An 18,025-nucleotide genomic window follows, 5' to 3' on the forward strand; every position below is an offset into this window, starting at 1 on the left:
TTTTTAGAAAATTGAGACTACCGTTTTAGTCGCTAACCCATTTTAATTTTCTAACAAATTGTTTTAAATTAAGTTTTAAAAACCCATTTTTTCAATTGGGAGAGAAACTCTGTTTTAATAGGAGAATGGTTCCCGTTTTAATTAGATACGCTAGATTTTTTTCTTAATTTTTAATAGGGGAGGAATTCTCATTTTAATATGAGAAGGATTCCCGCTTTAATTAAAAGTGTTAGAATTTGTTTTAATAGGAGAATAATTCTCGTTATAATATAAGAAAAATTATCGTTTTTCATATAGGAGATAAATTATCGTTTTAATAGGAGATGATGTGGAGTTTTAATAGAGCTCGAAAAATACCCCTTGTGGGAGCTTTAATATTAAGACTAGTTTATATGCCCGTGCATACGCACCGGCTCTTTTGAAAATATTTAAATTTTTTTTAGAAAATTGGGACTACCGTTTTAGTCGCTAATCCGTTTTAATTTTATAATAAATTGTTTTAAATGAAGTTTTAATTAAATTTAAAAAAACAGTTTTTTCAATTGGGAGAGAGATCCTGTTTTAATAGAAAAATAATTTATGTTTTAATTAGATATGCTAGATTTTCTCATGTTTTAATTAGATATGCTAGATTTTCTCTTTTCAATAGGGGAGGAATTCCCATTTTAATAGGAGAATGATTCTCGTTTTAATTAGAAGTGTTAGAATTTGTTTTAATAGGAGAGAAATTCCCGTTATAATAGGAGATGAATTCCCGTTGTAAAAAAAAATATTATCGTTTTTCAAATATGAGAGAAATTCCCGTTTTAATAGGAGATGACGTGGAATTTTAATAGAGCTCGAAAAATACCCCTTGTGGGAGCTTTAATATATACTAAAAAATAGACCCGTACATACGCACCGACTCTTTTAAAAACTTGTTCAACAATCATAACTATACATATATAAATTTTATAACAAATCGTGATTCATGTTATCGTCGTTAACTTGTTTTAATTCTTTAACAGATTATTTTAATCAAGTCTTAAAAACTCGTTTTAATTTCTCAACAAATTATTTTAATTAAATTTTAAAAACTCATTTTTTAATTGAGGGAGGGATCCCGTTTTAATTTAGAAGTATGATTCCCATTTTTAATAGGAGAAGGATTCTTGTTTTAATTAGAAGTATTAGATTTTTCTTTTTCAATAGGAGATTTCTTTTTCAATAGGAAAAGAATTCTCGTTTTAATAGGAGTTGATGATGTGGAATTTTAAGAGAGCTAGAAAAACACATTTTGTGGGAGCTTTAATATATATACTAGAAAGTAGGCCCGTGTATACGCACCGGCTCTTTTGAAAACATATTCAACAATCATAACTATATAATAACTATATACATATAGAAATTTTCTAACAAATCGTGATTCCCGTTTTAGTCGCTAACCTATTGTAATTTCATAACAAATCGTTTTAATTAAGTTTTAAAAACCCGTTTTAATTTTCTAACAAATTGTTTTAATTAAGTTTTATAAACCCATTTTTTAACCCCGTTTTAATAGTTGACTTAATTTAGAAATATGATTTCCGTTTTAATAGGAAAATAATTTTTGTTTTAATTAGATATGCTATATTTTTGAAAAGGAAATAAATTCCCGTTTTAATAGGAAAAAGATTCATGTTTTATTTAGAAGTGTTATAATTTCTTTTTTATAATAGAGGAGGAATTTATGTTTTAATAGGAAATCGATTGCCGTTTTAATTAAAAGTGTCTAATAAATATAAAATGAATTCCCGTTTTAATAAGAGATGATGATGTGGAATTTTAATAGAGCTAGAAAAATACCCTTTGTGGGAGCTTTAATATTAAGACTAGCTTGTAGGCCCTTTGCATACGCACCGACTCTTTTGAAAACAGTTATATTTTTTTTAGAAAATTGGGATTACCGTTTTAGTTGTTAATCCGTTTTAATTTTCTAACAAATTGTTTCAAATTAAGTTTTAAAAACCCATTTTTTCAATTGGAAGAGAGATTCTATTTTAATAGGAGAATGATTTCCGTTTTAATTAGATACGCTATATTTTCGCTTAATTTTCAATTTGGGAGGAATTATCATTTTAATAGGAGAAGGATTTATGCTTTAATTAAAAGTGTTAGAATTTGTTTTAATATAATAAGAATTCCCGTTATAATAGAAGAGAAATTCACGTTTTTCAAATAAGAGAAAAATTCTCGTTTTAATAGGAGATGACTTGAAATTTTAATAGAGCTCGAAAAATACTCTTTGTGGGAGCTTTAATCTTAAGACTAGAAAATAGACCCGTGCATATGCACCAACTCTTTTATATATTTACTCAACAATCATAACTATGCATATATAAATTTTCTAACAAATTGTGATTTCTGTTTTTGTTACTAACCCGTTTTAATTTCCTAACAAATTGTTTTAATCAAGTTCTTAAAACACGTTTTAATTTCTCAACAAATTGGTTTAATTAAGTTTTAAAAATTTGTATTTTAATTGGGAGAGGAATCCCATTTTAATTTAAAAGTGTGATTCCCGTTTATAATAGGAGAATGATTCTCATTTTAATTAGAAGTGTTAGATTTATTTATTATTTTTTTTATAGAGGATAAATTTACATTATAATACGAGAAAGATTTCCGTTTTAATTAGAAGTGTTAGAATTTTCTCTTTTCAATAGGAAAATAATTCCCGTTTTAATAGGAGTTGATAACGTGGAATTTTAAGAGAGCTAGAAAAATACCCTTTGTGGGAGCTTTAATATTAAGACTAGCTTGTATGCCCGTGCATACGCACTGGCTATTTTGAAAATATTTAGATTTTTTTTAGAAAATTGGGACTTTGGTTTTAGTCGCTAACCCGTTTTAATTTTCCAACAAATTGTTTTAATTAAGTTTTAAAAAACCGTTTTTTCAATTGGGAGAGAGATATTTGTTTTAATAAAAAAATAATTCACATTTTAATTAGATATGCTAGATTTTCCCTTTTCAATGGTGGAGGAATTCCCATTTTAATAGGAGAATGATTTCCGGTTTAATTAGAAGTGCTATAATTTGTTTAATAGAAAAGGAATTCTCGTTATAATAGGAGAATAATTCCCGTTATAACAAAAGAGTATCGTTTTTCAAATAGGAGAGAAATTCTCGTTTTAATAGGAGATGGCGTGGAATTTTAATAGAGCTCGAAAAATACCCCTTGTGGAATCTTTTGAAAATATTTATATTTTTTAAAAAAAAATTGGGACTACCGTTTTAGTCGCTAACTATTTTTAATTTTATAACAAATTGTTTTAAATTAAGTTTTAAAAACCTGTTTTTTCAATTGGGAGAGAAATTATGTTTTAATAGGAGAATGATTCCCGTTTTAATTAGATACGTTAGATTTTCGCTTAATTTTCAATAGGGGAGGAATTCTCATTTTAATAGGAGAAGGATTCCCGCTTTAATTAAAAGTGTTAGAATTTGTTTTAATATGAGGAAAATTCCGTTATAATAGAAGAAGAAATTCCGTTTTCAAATAAGAGAGAAATTCTCGTTTTAATAGGAGATGACGTGAAATTTTAATAGAGCTCGAAAAATACCCCTTGCGGGAGCTTTAATATTAAGATATAGATATAGATAGATATAAATATAGATATATGCACATGGGCTCGGATTTTTCGGTTTTTTGATATTCTAACCCAAGCCCAACTCAAAACCGAGTCGGGTTTTGATTTTACAAAGCCAAATCCAGACCAACAAAAATCGGGTTTTACATAACGTTTTTATCAATTCGACCCATTGGGCCATAATCTTGGAAAACGGGCTTTTACTTGAGTCAAAAGCGGGTAGGGCCTTGAACCTTGTATATATATTCCCGTTCCCCTCCAATATTTTTTGCTGCTCTCCTTCAAAGTTTTCATACAGTTGAAGAAATAGTAAAAGGAAATGGAGGAGAAATTGAAGTGCTTGGCTTTGGTAGGAGCAGGAACTCTATTGGGTTCTATTTCTACACTTGCTCTTTTACAGCTCTTCTCAAGGTAAAGTAAACTAACTAATCATTTTATATTTTAAATTTTCTTTCCTATAATCATTATTATTTTTTTTACCAGAAAACTTGCAATTGTAAAACAGAGCAGTAACAAAGCTACTACGAAACAAATCAGTAAGTATGCTTGCATTACTATAAAATTTAATTTGACTGCTTGAAATTTATCACATTGCATAGTGTACAACGTAACAATTGCATGGACACTTGTCTTGGAATCCAACAAAGTACAAAATGACCCAAACCACATAAAATTTGTACAAAATGGAGTGTCTTATTATATGATGCAACATTGTTCTTCTGACTAGAACTTGTTGGTCTAATCGTGTCGTGCCTGGTTGGTATTTGACAGTGAAAGAGTGTACATTGGAGACAGGTAGAAGGGCTTGTGATGTTGCTACGAATGGGACAGTTGGTTTGGACATCCTAAGTGACGAAATTGTCTCTGAACAACTTACTAGGTATATATCATGCTAGGTTTCGAAATCTTTTCTTTCTTTCTATTTTTCTTTAAAATCTGATATACAGTTGTACGATATACGATTTAGAAATTTTCCACTTAGTAGTGTTGTATGAGTAACTTTTGTTCGGTATGTTTTGCTTCTGAACAAACTGAAGAATCAAGACTTGAGAGCAAAATAACTTAAGCAAATATGTTTTATGTAGAGGGAAATGAGAAAACCGGGTCATAGACAGCTACCATCTCTAACTATTCAAGAAAACCTGCGCTCAGCTGTTTTGTTTTCATTGTTAGGAATATCCAGTTTTTCGGTCTGGAATCTCAGCGGAAAGTGACAGAGTCCTTTGTTATAATCATAGGTCTTGGAGGAGTTGGGAGCCATGCGGCTTCCATGCTTTTGAGATCAGGGGTTGGAAGGCTCCTCCTTGTGGATTTTGATCAGGTACCTTACCTTGTCTATGTTACTTTTATTTAGATATTACACATACTAATTTCGTATGCATGCATGCTACTTTTATTTAGATATTATACATACTAATTTATGTTTACTTGAAAAGGTATCACTTTCATCACTAAATCGACATGCTGTGGCGACGAGGGAAGATGTTGGAATTCCAAAAGCACTCTGCCTTCAGAAGCACTTTTCAACAATATTTCCAGAGAGCCAAATAGATGCAAGAGTGCAACTGTTCGACGCATCGGCTGCAGAAGAACTTCTTTCAGGACATCCTGATTTTGTTCTGGACTGTATTGATAATATTGATACAAAGGTAATCTTTGCTGTCATATACCTGGTGGATATAATGTTCTAGCCATGTACCTAAGCTTTTTGAAAAGCACATCAGCTTAAGCTGGCCTTATGTGGGGCTTCAGCCAGTACATGTCCGTTTTTTCTGTTTCCTTTCCCTTTTAAGCTTTGCCCTTCCCAGGTTATGTATGCCGATATGATGTGAGTGCTCAGGATCCAACATCATGTTGACTTTTGTATCTAGAAAATCTCAACGTATAATCGTAAACAGTGTCTATAGGAAAGGTCCCATCCACATGTGCCTGCGGGCCTCACCAAAAAGAATGCCTCCGTGCTCATGACACTTCTGTCAGTTTCGCCCATGCGTGAGGATTTGACAAAGTGTGAGCCCCGTGCAGCATGCGCCTTGTGTCAGAGGGATGTTAGTGGGCACGCGGACACATGCATGTACTGTTAAGTGTTAAGTAGTCCTTTATATAGTTGTATTTGTACCCCAATACGATTGCTAAGTTGTTTTGCCAAAATAGGAATTAAGCTGAAAACTTTCTATCTAAAGTTGAGCACCTTTAGAGTTTAGACAGACGCTGGCTTCAGAGCTATTCATATATTAGTGATTTCGTTGTACGTGTATTAAGTATTGGCATATCTGATTATATCCTTGCTTAATTCCCAATTGTTTCGGCCACAGCAGGCGTGATCAGTTGTCGCACTGAAACCCAATTCTGTTTTTATCCTTGTTTGAAATTGTTATGACTTGGAATTCCAGACCTGATTGATTTGGCTGGATATGTACTTGTGTTTTTGTAAAATAATTGGCTCATTCTGGACATAGCTGTAGTACACTAGAATGTGGATGATTGAATCCCATTATGTAACCCAATCAAGTATGGATTTTGTATCTTATTGTCATTTTTAGTGGTTGATAGGTTGTTTTTACAGGTTGCACTTCTTGCTGCATGTGTACACAGGGGTTTGAAAGTCATCTCTGCAACTGGTGCTGGGGCTAGAGCAGACCCAACAAGAATTCGAGTTGCTGATTTAAGAGAATCGATAAACGACCCACTATCTCGCACTGTATGATTCTTCCCTGGTTAATAATGGAAACGTTCCTGTTTTAAGAATTTTTATCTTTTTGCTACTACATGAGTATAAGTAAAATGTGTACTACATTTCAGCATTGTATATATTCATATTATTCACAAAAAAATTAGGACTATGGTTGGTAAAGTTATTATCAAATATATCATGTACTCATGTAGTTGCTACCTAACCAACCATGAGAAAAGAGAAGACTTGTACATGATAACTGTACTTCCTTGTCTTCAAAACGACCCACATCTTAATTATATCTACTAAGAGGAAAAAACACATTTTGCCCTGGTACTTGAGCAGTCCACAAAATACAACAGTCAAAGAAAATGCATGACTGACCCATATAAGTTACGACACTCTCCATCACATTGTTTTGGAAAACATTTTTCATTCGGCAAGCGTTTGTATGGTTTTCCAATGAAAATGTTATTCTGCAGGTAAGATACCGTTTGAAGAAGGATCACGGTATTGAAGGTGGAATACCTGTGGTCTTTTCATTAGAGAAACCCAAAGTAAAGCTGCTTCCATTTAAGGGTTCTACTGGCGATGAAGAAAATCCTTCAGATTATCAGGTGAATACCTTATGCTTGCACTGGGATTTCTAGGTTTATTCTCTCTCTTTCCTTTGGTAGTTACTTTCCTATTTGTTCTTATGACCATTATATATTTGTTTTTTTTAGTGGAGTCTCAATCTGGATTTACAGTGGACTATATAGGTATATGAGTATCTCATATATACTAGTCAATATTAATTATAATATAGTAACATTGTTTTTAAAACTAAGTAAACCGATTCAACTTTTAAATATGCAATTGTAAGATCTATAGATAAAATTTGGCATTCCGCCGCCATGCCACATGTGAATTGTTAGTCACTCCCACGAAAGGAACTGAAAAGTACGAATAAAAAATTGTTTTGGATTTTAAGGACAAGTGACTGACTTTAAATCATTTTTTTACTTTGCTTTTAGTTGTTGTTAGAGTCTCTCAATTTTCTTCTTTTAAACTGATTACTGATCATACTTGATTGTATCAGCATCGAGGCATGCATTGATCTGAAAATTGAAAATTTATGTTGGAAACTGTGTATTTAATTATGCTGAAACATTACATGTTTGCACAAAGGATGGAAATGCTTTTGATAGAAGTGTCAATCTAGATTGAAGTACAATCTTCTTTTGTATAGCCTTCATATTATTGTGTGAGCATCTATGAAATGTTAACAGATACTTAAAAACAAGCATACTAAGCATACTTATGTTTGAAATCAACTGAACACAAAACCAGAAAATTAATTACTAAAAGTCAATTTATCAAGTATTCAGGTCAATAACATTCTGTAACAGGTCTGTTTCATTATCATATTATTATAGCATTTCTGTGACCAATGTTTTATAACTGCGTGCTTCCATATTTTGTCATCTGGTTCTGTTAAATTTACATGTTGTAATTGTTAAGTGCTTTAGCTTTGATATTGTAACTTGGGAATTTTGATATCAGATTGTTCCAGGTTTCAGAGTCCGCATTATTCCTGTTCTAGGAACCATTCCCGCAATTTTTGGACAGGTGATGGCATCCTACGTAGTGACAGAGCTTACGGAATTGCATGTCGAAACAGAGCCAATAGTGAACCTGGATCTGGATCACTATCGAATTCTTCATCAACGCCTTATCGAACATGAGGAGATCATATATGGAACATCTGCGCAAGTTCAGGTGTGGAAATTTGATGTTTTGTGCTCATTTTAAGCATTTTCTTTCCCATGAAAACTCTTTGTTGTTGTTGGTTGATGATAGAACATGATTTGTATGCAACATGTTGTCTGGTCGTCTGACCCTGGTATACATAATTTGTTCTACCTTCATACTCTGTCTAGTACCTAGATGATGAGGTTTATAGTCTGATTAAGATCTTTGGATCCGAAGATCTGGGCACTTTTACTTTTGTGCCTAATACATTGATGCCTCTTGGTTTAGTTAGTTGGAGTGAAAATCAAATGTTAGCTGTTGTGCTATGCTGCTATGTTTTGAGTAGCTGTGGTCCTAAGTTCCTAACTGTACTGTTTTTCCTGAAGATGCTAATGTTGTCACTTCAACACTATGCTGTCAAACATCTTACACTTCCCTTTATTTGCTAGCTTAATTGAGTTAATTTGTTGTATTCCTCATCAGTTCTTTGATTTACTTTCTAAGGTAGATACCGAGGAAGTGAGGTATGTCGTAAAAGAGTTGTGGCATGGGAGAAGTGCGAGAGATCAATCTTCAAAGGATGTAGGAAGGGGAATGTGGAGATCTGTAAACGAATTAATGCTTGCAAGGTCAGATTAAATGCTATCACTCTGATTAGTGAAGGAACATTAACTTTTGGTTTAGTTATGGACTTATGGTTTAGTTGATTTTGAAAAGCACTGGGAAGACTTGTTAATTTCCTCCAAAATAGAAATCTGCCTCTTTTTGCTCTAATGAGCAATGACTTGTCCTTTTTCCATTGAACATTTCGTTTGAGCATTAGTGTGAATTGTGAAACACCTTTCATTTGTTCGTTTCCATTTCATCTGGCATTAATAGATTAGATCTGGAAGAGACCTTTGACTAGGGATTTTTAGTTTTTGGACCATAGTTGCCAGGCATGCTTTGAGAAAAAACATCACAATATTTAATTTTGATCTTTGTTAGCACATCTTTATGTGTTTTTAACTCGGTAACCAGTTGGATGCATTTCATTTATGCTATTTGATAATTGAGTCCGCTTAGTTTTTAGATGAACTATTGCTAACAAAAGTTAATACACGCTTGATAAAGTAAAGCTAGAAATTGTGTTCATGTGCTGTGATCTAATATCAACTTAATGCCCGAGTCACTTACTGTAGGCCCATGGCTACATCTATAAATATAAGTAGCGGTAAACTTATCTCGGAAACATGTTTTGGGCACATAGATGTTGAGAAGATTGTAATCGTTTTAACAGACGTTGCTTTTTTTTTTTTTCAACTATTTTGTACTTCCTTTCAGGTGGGACCAAACAAAGCCTGCATCTGTCTCAAACTTGATCCTTTTTAAATTCAAGGAGGTAATAGATTTCTTTGTACTAATATGTGTAACCTAGACTTGCTATTTTTTAGATGATGGTAATTGCATATTCAAATTTAACTATAGAACAACTATAGAACAGCATATAATGTATAAGCTGAACCCTGTCACACTTTTAGACTCCCAAATTCCCAAGGACCTGCTCACAAACTCCCCAACCCAAACGAAGGAAAAGAAAATTACCCTGGAGTGTCAAAGAGTTTGTTGCTAATGATGTGTCCATTTGGGGTTTTACTGAATATATGGATGATAATATCTGGCGTGTTCAAATTCTCTGCTGCCTGCATAGGCTTACCTCGATGCTTTGTGATGAATGCCTTCATTTGTGACTAGTTTCTAACTAGAGAAGAGGAAGGTATTTTAAGGTTTCAAATCAAGCCACTCCATGACTTTCCTACCTTTGTTAGATTTTCTCAAGTTTCATGAAAGTTTGATTGCTTGATTGTAACCTGAAATTACTTGGGTACCATTAGAGATCAAAGGTCGACAAACTTAGAATAGCACTAGATCAAAGATACCTGTATTTGCCATAGATTTCGTGGCTTTGTTTGCAGTTTTGTACAGAATCATAGCACGAGACCATGCTATTGGTCTCAGGGTTGATGGACACTATGATAAATGTTAGGGATATGAATATATGATACGTAAGAGCACAAGCAAAAAACTATGATATATTCCTTATCTAGTATCTTGTTTTCCATTTTTGAAGTTTTTGTGTGAGAGAATTGTTTTGTCATTGAATGAATTCCTTTAGGCTGAGGAACACGAATCGCGGACACTTGATGAAATAAAGGAAAAAGAACCAGAGTTCTTCACTAGAGTGACATCTGTGCTAAAGCGAGCTGAAGTAGAAGTTGGTCTGTAGCCATCTTCGAGTATTCACGACAGTAATACCAGCAGGGACCTGCTTTCCCCTTTTATATGTTGCTTATAATAAAACTGTCTTTATTCTCTATTTCTTCAGCTCCGGTTTTGTCTGTTAGACTTCGTGATCATATGGCCATGCTATTATTTATAATTTTATCGAAGTTCCCATACTTTTGGTCGCTCCTAAGATTCAAAGTTTGGTTTATGTAGAAGAATCAGAAAGAATTCTTCTCACACTAAATCTGACATGTGGTAAATTCAACTTGCAATACTAAATCTGACATTATTGATTAATTTAGTATAACTCAGCACTAGATTCCTTGTTTTTGTAAGGAAGGATAAAGTGGACCCATGAGTACTGCCAAAAAGAATTATTTTGTTTGTATGATTCTCAATTTCGGTTGGACAAGTAGGTGTGATTGTGTGAAATGTGTGATGACACTGCTCAACAACTCTAGCGCACTTAACTACCCAACAATCATTTGTAATGGAGAACGGCATTAGGACGGGCGCTTGTTTGACATGTTGGAATGGAGCCAAATGGTACTCAAATTAGAGAAATTCTATCGGATTACTGAGTCTGACCATTTGGTTGCAATCTACCACCAACAGAGCAAAAAGGTTAATGATTAATGGGCTGATGAAACAAGAATAAGGATCTAGATTTTAGGGGAATAGATAAGCAAGTGATGGTACATGGATCTTGTGGGGATGCAACATCGTTTTCCAGCACAAGTGGTGCTAGCCACCATGAACCCACACTTGATGGGAACTTTTTAAGTCTCTAGTCCCTACATATTGGGAATAGTTGGTATTTCATTAAGAAGGCAGCTGGAGTTTATTTTTCATCAAACACTGCCCAAAATTGAAGCTCATAGATCATTAGTGAAGTTGCTTTATGTGGCGAACATATCAAGTCAAAATTTCCACTTGGAAAATAAAAAAATAAAAAAGAATCGGTCGATATCCATTTCCGCAGGTTCAACACAATTCACGGCCCCTTCCCTAGCAATACCTTCCCTAGCAATAACTAGTGTGATGCGTGGCATTGCTATCAGTGAGCAAAATCTGTGTGTTTATTTGCCTTGGCATACCAAATCAAGTAATGCACCATAATAAAATAACATTGTGCTTGGTGTTGTGCATCAAAAGTCAAAACACGATATTGCTTGAGATATTGCGTGACGATTAGGAGATTGGTTGTTGGGCAGTAAACTGAACCTAACTACTTTTGCTTTGATGAATATCCAAATTCACAATTTAGACAAAAAATAACTTTCTCAAATCATCCGTTACAACTTCGAAGAATGCAATGCAGCATCATTTAGTTGTGACAATAGACAATTTTAAACACAAATTTTGTTCAAGGTTTATCAAGTGTTAGGCAATAATTCAACATTTCAATTCGTCAAATTTGCATATATTCCATAGTTTATATCCCATGGCCAATGTCATTATGGACTCAGGAGTGAGGAAGGCCCCTACGTATTTCTTTTAAATTCAGTGGATGAGTAACAGTGTAACGCAAGTGGGAGCATGGGACATTGGAGCTGGGATTATAAAACAAGCATTATTGGGTGAGTCATGGAGTGTGATTGTGCTAGTGTTCTTGAAAGGCAACCAAACCGTCACGTGTGAACTTACTCAGCACTTTCGTGTCTCTTTTGATAGAGACGAAATGACGCCAAATGAAAGCCGCATTTATCGTCTTCATTCCTACTTAAACTCCTATCTACCAACTATACCCCTCCTATAAGTAAACTCTTTTCCGAGGACAAAAAAAAGCCATCGCAATTTCATTTATCTAGTTCTTAACTGACAAAATGACAACAAAGATATTTCTTATTAAGCAACAAAGATAGAGTTTAAAACCAAAAAAATCACGTGATGATACGTTGTTATAACTTATAATAAGTGATCTAGCAGTGCAAAAAGAGACAGATTTGAATTTAGGAAAATTCGTCAGAATTTGTTGAGTAGTTATGGTATTTTTACACGATAGTATCTATGACGTAGCAAATTAACACAGATAAGAATTTAATCACGAAATTTTTTCGTGAGTAGACCAAAAACTAAAAAATCACCAAACGAAATTGTAACAAGAGCTATCAATTAACTCAAAATTCCCAGCGAAATTGAACACTTTTCTCACTTTGTAATACTTTTCGGTTAACTGAAAATTCAAAGAAATTAGTGAAAATGTCGACTTTAATCATATCATGATTTAATAAGTGAGCATACTTCTCAGAAATCACATCTTACACCTTGCGTGACGTCAAAACATTTGGTAGAAGATAACAGTTAAGTCCATGACTGCATGGCTGATGTGTGAAACTATGAATGTATCCAATTTCAAAATTCAAGACATGATTTGGCACATTTTAATTGAACAATATAACAGCTTGCATTTTGGATTTAGATTCTTAATTTGGTACTAGCTGAAAATGACACCCATGGCACAACTACACCACTACTCTTTCGGCTTGGAGTGTCTCACTGACCCCATTCTCAGCCTCACTCTCTCTCAAGTCTCACCATCCTTGTTGCTTCCTTCTCAAATGTCAAATCCAGCCGGCACGTTTTTTTCACTATTTCCCTTTTCAATGTAAATGAATACTTTTATCTTTACACCATGCATTACCCTTTACAATAAATCCATCCAAAAGTCTCACCTATATATCTCCACCAAATGTCCCAACTTTTTTTCCTATCCATAAAGGAAAAAAATAGAAGCTCTATCCTTAATCTCAGCTCCATGGCAGTGGTTCGAAAACGTCCACAACTCAACCTACACCTTCCATTACCCGAAACAACCGATCGCCGACCGCGTTTCCCACCTCCTCTTCCACTCCCTCTCCCACTTCCACCTAACTCTTCTCACTCCACTGCCACCAATCATCAAGAAGTAGACCGTCTCTCGGATCTTGAAAAACTTCAAGTTCTAGGAAACGGCAATAGTGGTACCGTCTACAAAGTACGCCAGAAGCGCACGTTACAAACATATGCATTAAAAGTCATACATGGAGACTGTGACACAACTGTACGTCGTCAGATATTCCGTGAAATGGAGATTCTCCGCCGTACAGATTCTCCTTACGTTGTACGTTGTCATGGAATCTTTGAGAAACCATCAGGTGATATCGCGATGGTGTTAGAATACATGGATTCGGGTACACTAGATAATCTCCTTCATACTATTGGAACCTTTTCAGAATCTTCTTTAGCCAACATATCTCGTCAAGTTCTTAACGGTTTAAACTACCTTCACAGCCATAAGATAGTTCATCGAGATATAAAACCGTCAAACCTTCTTGTCAATTCAAAGATGGAAGTCAAAATTGCTGACTTTGGAGTAAGTAAAATTATGTGTCGGACACTTGACCCTTGTGATTCGTATGTTGGTACATGTGCTTATATGAGTCCAGAAAGATTTGATCCAGATACTTATGGTGCGAATTATAATGGTTATGCTGGTGATATTTGGAGTTTGGGACTTACTTTGGTAGAATTGTATGTTGGTCATTTTCCATTTTCACCTCCGGGGCAAAAACCTGATTGGGCGTCATTAATGTGTGCTATATGTTTTGGTGAACCACCTAGCTTGCAAGAAAGTTCTGCTTCAGTGGAATTTAGAGATTTTATTCAGTGTTGCTTGCAGAAAGAATCCAGTAAAAGATGGACGGTTTTGCAGCTGTTATCTCATCCGTTCGTTACTCAAGATCGATGATCTGATTGATAATGTATTTTTTTTTTTTTTTTTCCCGCTTGTATATATGTCGGTATCCTTTTTACGGTGAATTGTTGCCTGTGAAAACGAGATAATTTTATTGAAGTTTTATTTATTGATTTTTTTGTTTGGGCAGAATTTTTATATTGGAAATCCAGAATGCTATATATGCAGTAAAATATTGTATAATTTCGCGATATGTTGTTTCTTCAAAAATTAGTCCCCTAGATAATTTGCACACTGTTTAGTTGTTCATATATCACGATATAGTTAATCATGATCTCATTAGTTGGCGTTCTGACTTCTGAGAGATGGTTGATAATTAATTCATTTTGGTTGAAATTTTAATGGGCAACATAGATAAACAAAATTTCCTAGGCGATGGAGATATTTCAAACAAAAAATAATATGACAATTCTTGACAATTTTCCATTCCCCTGCACATTGATTAAAAGTATAACAGCCAGTTAGGTTGCTTGTGAATTTCAAGAGCAGATTGTTCTCAGTGAACAGAGTTGGACTACAAAATAAGAGAAAGGATATACAATTATTGATAATTTGACGATATTTCCAATATTTTCAACAATATTGTTTTAGAATGTTATAAGTTTATTTTTGGTGAAGTTCTTAAATTTTTATGTTAATAATTTGGTTATTTGTTGTAGATATGTGAGTTTCTAGTCTTTTATCTACGACTTGATGTTGAAGTTGAAGGAAATGACTGCATTCTTGTTTGAAATAAGAGTTGACTACGTATCAAGTTTTTTGGGTGAATTTGAATCAAGCCTTACATAGTTCATTTTTATTTATTTATAGATGTTTGATATGACTTTCCTTATTTACTTTAGGCCTTTATCAAATGTAGATCTATATTTTGTGCTCTCTTTATAATTCGTCATTATTTTTGTTGTTACAAAATAAATGTCTCTTTCATCAGTGCGTTGACTGAGCTTCAAGATCAAAGTAGATAATTTGTTTTTATGTATGGTTGTATTTGATATTTGAGACGACTTGAGTTTGGATCGTGATTTCGTCCTTGTGGCGCAGTACGATCTGGTGGTATACGACCTAATGGATTAGACACGTGTGATATAGTGAACGTTTGAACGTTTGAGAACGGAAGGTACTTACATTTGTCTAAGCAATTAAAGTGATAAAGTGAAGTAACATATAGATATGAAAATCACCTAGCAAAGAAAAAATATATGAAAATTGTTCAAATCCTTATTCACTGCCTAGAAGTTATTTTAGTCTCCAAAATATCAATATACGAGTGAGGTATATTTCAACTGTCTTTATATCGAACAAACACTATGGATCTCACAATATTATCGATTTTATCCTTTTTTTTTTTTTTTATCCTTTTTTTTTTTGAGAATATAATATTATTGATTATACAATGACAAAGACGTGCTACCGAAAAGGCAAAAATGATGTTACTGAGCGGCCATATCGAATCGGAATCTAAACAAAAAATGAGTTAAGACACACAGTACATGTATCTTAGCAACATCATCGGCACTCAACTTGGCAATTAAATAAGTGGACTAAACTCGTCATTATCCAGCTCCAGTGGTCAGAGCTTGTTAGGAACCCACCGAGAACCACGCTCGGAGGATATCAGTTTACAGTTACTTATACATGCATCCTGCTTCAGTAAGCGCGCAGATAGAGACTTATACATGCATCCTGCTGCTTCTTATTTTTTTTGATGGTGAAGGCCCGTGAGGAATTCACGGGCTAAACATGCGTCATGCATCCTGCTTCAGTAAGCAGATAGAACTTGTTTGCCACATCCGCCTCACATTTCCCCTTTTTTTTTTTACCTGTGAATTGGAAGCCTCCCTCAAAAGGAATGAAATCTCTACAGAACCTTCTCAACTAAAAAAATTTAGGCATTTGTAAGCAAATTTCGCCACATTATATATAAACTTTGCACTGTTTCGGTATTTTAGAGTTTTTGACTACACATATTAGAGATTTCGACATTGAAATTCTGGTCATTATCCACAAAAAAAAGAAGAAAGAGGATGGTGTGTAGTTAAGCGTTGCACATGTCATTCTTTTGAAAGACTATATAATCTAAATTTTGATTCAAACACACAAAATTGAAGAATACGTATAAAGGATAAACTTAAACTAAATAAACTTTATTATATCAATTAAACTATTTATATTAAACTTCATAAACAAAATAATTTATCACTTCATATCAATGCATCTCTTCTATACAATGCACATCTTTTATTATTCTCTCACTTCTTAAGCTAATATCTAGGCACTCATACATATGTATAGTTTATCCAATTACTAATTCCTATTAAACTACTAATTAGAAATTTCTAATAGCAATCCAATTCTAATCTTACTTCTATTCCTAATATCATTTTGGTTTCCTAATAGCAATTTATATTTGTTAATCACACAACTTTCTAATTATTTAATTAATCTCTAACTTTAATTTAACCAATTAGATAGATCTCAAATTACTAATTCCAACAAAGACGACGAGTATTTCGCCTAGTGCCTACTGGCGGCTATACATATGTGCCCAAGAATCTCCTGCTAAGAGCATCATCAATGCATTACTAAAAACCATTTCTAATGTGATAGATAACAATTTTTTTTTTGGCAATTTGGGTCACCAACACGCTGCTAAAATCTCATTTCTATATCAACAATTATTAAATTCACAACCAAAATACTCACAATTTTTGAAAAACGACAAAAAAGGGTATCAAACTTTACACCTTTTGACAATATGGGGACCAAACTTTTTTTCATGACAGTTTGGGGACCAAACTATTTGATTTTTACAATGTAGGAACTTCCGTTAAATTTCTCTAACACCGTTTCTAATTTTTATTAATTTTTATTTTATTTTTCAACAATGCAAATTAGAAAATTTATATTAATTGTTTTCAACATTACAAATTAATTTATATTAATTTATAAAATAAAAATTAATAAAAATTATAAACGGTGTTAGAGAAATTTGACGGAAGTTCCTACATTGCAAAAATCAAATAGTTTGGTCCTCAAACTGTCAAGAAAAAAAGTTTGGTCCCCATATTGTCAAAAGGTATAAAGATTTGATACCATTTTTAGTCATTTTTTCCACAATTTTAGCAGCAGGTTGGACGTCGACAAGTTTTGCCGTCCCATTTGGGAAAAGTCAAGTTTTGCCGTCCAAACTTTTTATTTATTTATTTTTAATAAAAAATTAAAACGGCTAGATTTTATACTGTTGGACACCAAAATGAATTGACGCCAATGAAATTGAGGGAATAATGGATGGGATAAGTTTACGTGTGTAAGAAAAAATTAAAATTGGGATGGGAACAAGTGTTCTCCTCGGAAATAGAAACAAAAAAATTTGGAAAAAAATGTGTTGGTATATAACGTGATTTTTGCAATTTTTATTGACACAAAAAATTGACGTGTCACAATTTTTTTTAACAATGCGTTGACGATGCTTTTTTTTTTTTTTTTATGGTAGGTTGATGATGCTCTAAGAGTGGCATAAGTGAATAACTAAGGTCTAAGGGTCACACTCACGTAGCTAGCAGTTATCACCTCTTAGGACTCTTGTTAATCTCCTATTTGTCGTCCTAAGAAAAGAAAGTCCCAGCATACATTGAACATTTTGAAGACTTGACTCCTAACCAAATTAACTTTAACGATGTTGCCTTTGTCAAATCCTAAAGAAACACTTCCAAGATTGATTCAGCTTTGAATGTAACGTGGTTGGCTGTTGGACAGCATCCCAACTTATTGGTAAACTTGTATTAAGTCGAAGTCATTGACGGCACACTAGCACAGCCTGGAAAATTAAAACTGGGTCACGGCCTTAGAGAAAAACTACACATATCTAATTTCACACTGTACAAATATTTAATTTCACCAACAAATTGATTGGGATTGAAGGAAATGGTAATGTCAAGGAGAAAAACGTTCCTTACTTCCTTGTTCTTTCGCATAAAAATATTTTGGCAAACAATTGTATGGAAG

At 33.6% G+C, this 18,025-nt stretch overlaps 2 protein-coding genes across 3 annotated transcripts; both read left to right on the forward strand.

Annotated features, from left to right (window-relative positions):
- Window positions 1-3,872: 3,872 nt before the first annotated feature.
- Window positions 3,873-10,467, forward strand: LOC147521112 (NAD(P)-binding Rossmann-fold superfamily protein). Of its 2 annotated transcripts, XM_086592057.1 has the most exons (11): window positions 3,873-4,022; window positions 4,095-4,147; window positions 4,383-4,491; window positions 4,785-4,932; window positions 5,048-5,260; window positions 6,178-6,312; window positions 6,768-6,902; window positions 7,831-8,046; window positions 8,524-8,648; window positions 9,343-9,400; window positions 10,175-10,467. In XM_086592057.1, the coding sequence occupies exons 1-11, from the start codon at window positions 3,931-3,933 to the stop codon at window positions 10,283-10,285; spliced, it is 1,395 nt and encodes a 464-aa protein (XP_086448183.1). In that variant the 5' UTR covers window positions 3,873-3,930; the 3' UTR covers window positions 10,286-10,467. The 2 variants fall into 2 exon arrangements, with proteins under 2 accessions (XP_086448183.1, XP_086448251.1); XM_086592125.1 differs by lacking the exon at window positions 8,524-8,648.
- A 2,517-nt stretch (window positions 10,468-12,984) lies between these two features.
- On the forward strand, window positions 12,985-14,133 carry LOC147521113 (mitogen-activated protein kinase kinase 9-like). The gene has a single exon (XM_086592192.1). The coding sequence runs from the start codon at window positions 13,043-13,045 to the stop codon at window positions 14,012-14,014; it is 972 nt and encodes a 323-aa protein (XP_086448318.1). The 5' UTR covers window positions 12,985-13,042; the 3' UTR covers window positions 14,015-14,133.
- The last annotated feature ends 3,892 nt before the right edge of the window (window positions 14,134-18,025 follow it).

Source organism: Coptis chinensis, chromosome 1, assembly GCF_015680905.1.
Source record: "Coptis chinensis isolate HL-2020 chromosome 1, ASM1568090v1, whole genome shotgun sequence".
Taxonomy (NCBI): Eukaryota; Viridiplantae; Streptophyta; class Magnoliopsida; order Ranunculales; family Ranunculaceae; genus Coptis; species Coptis chinensis.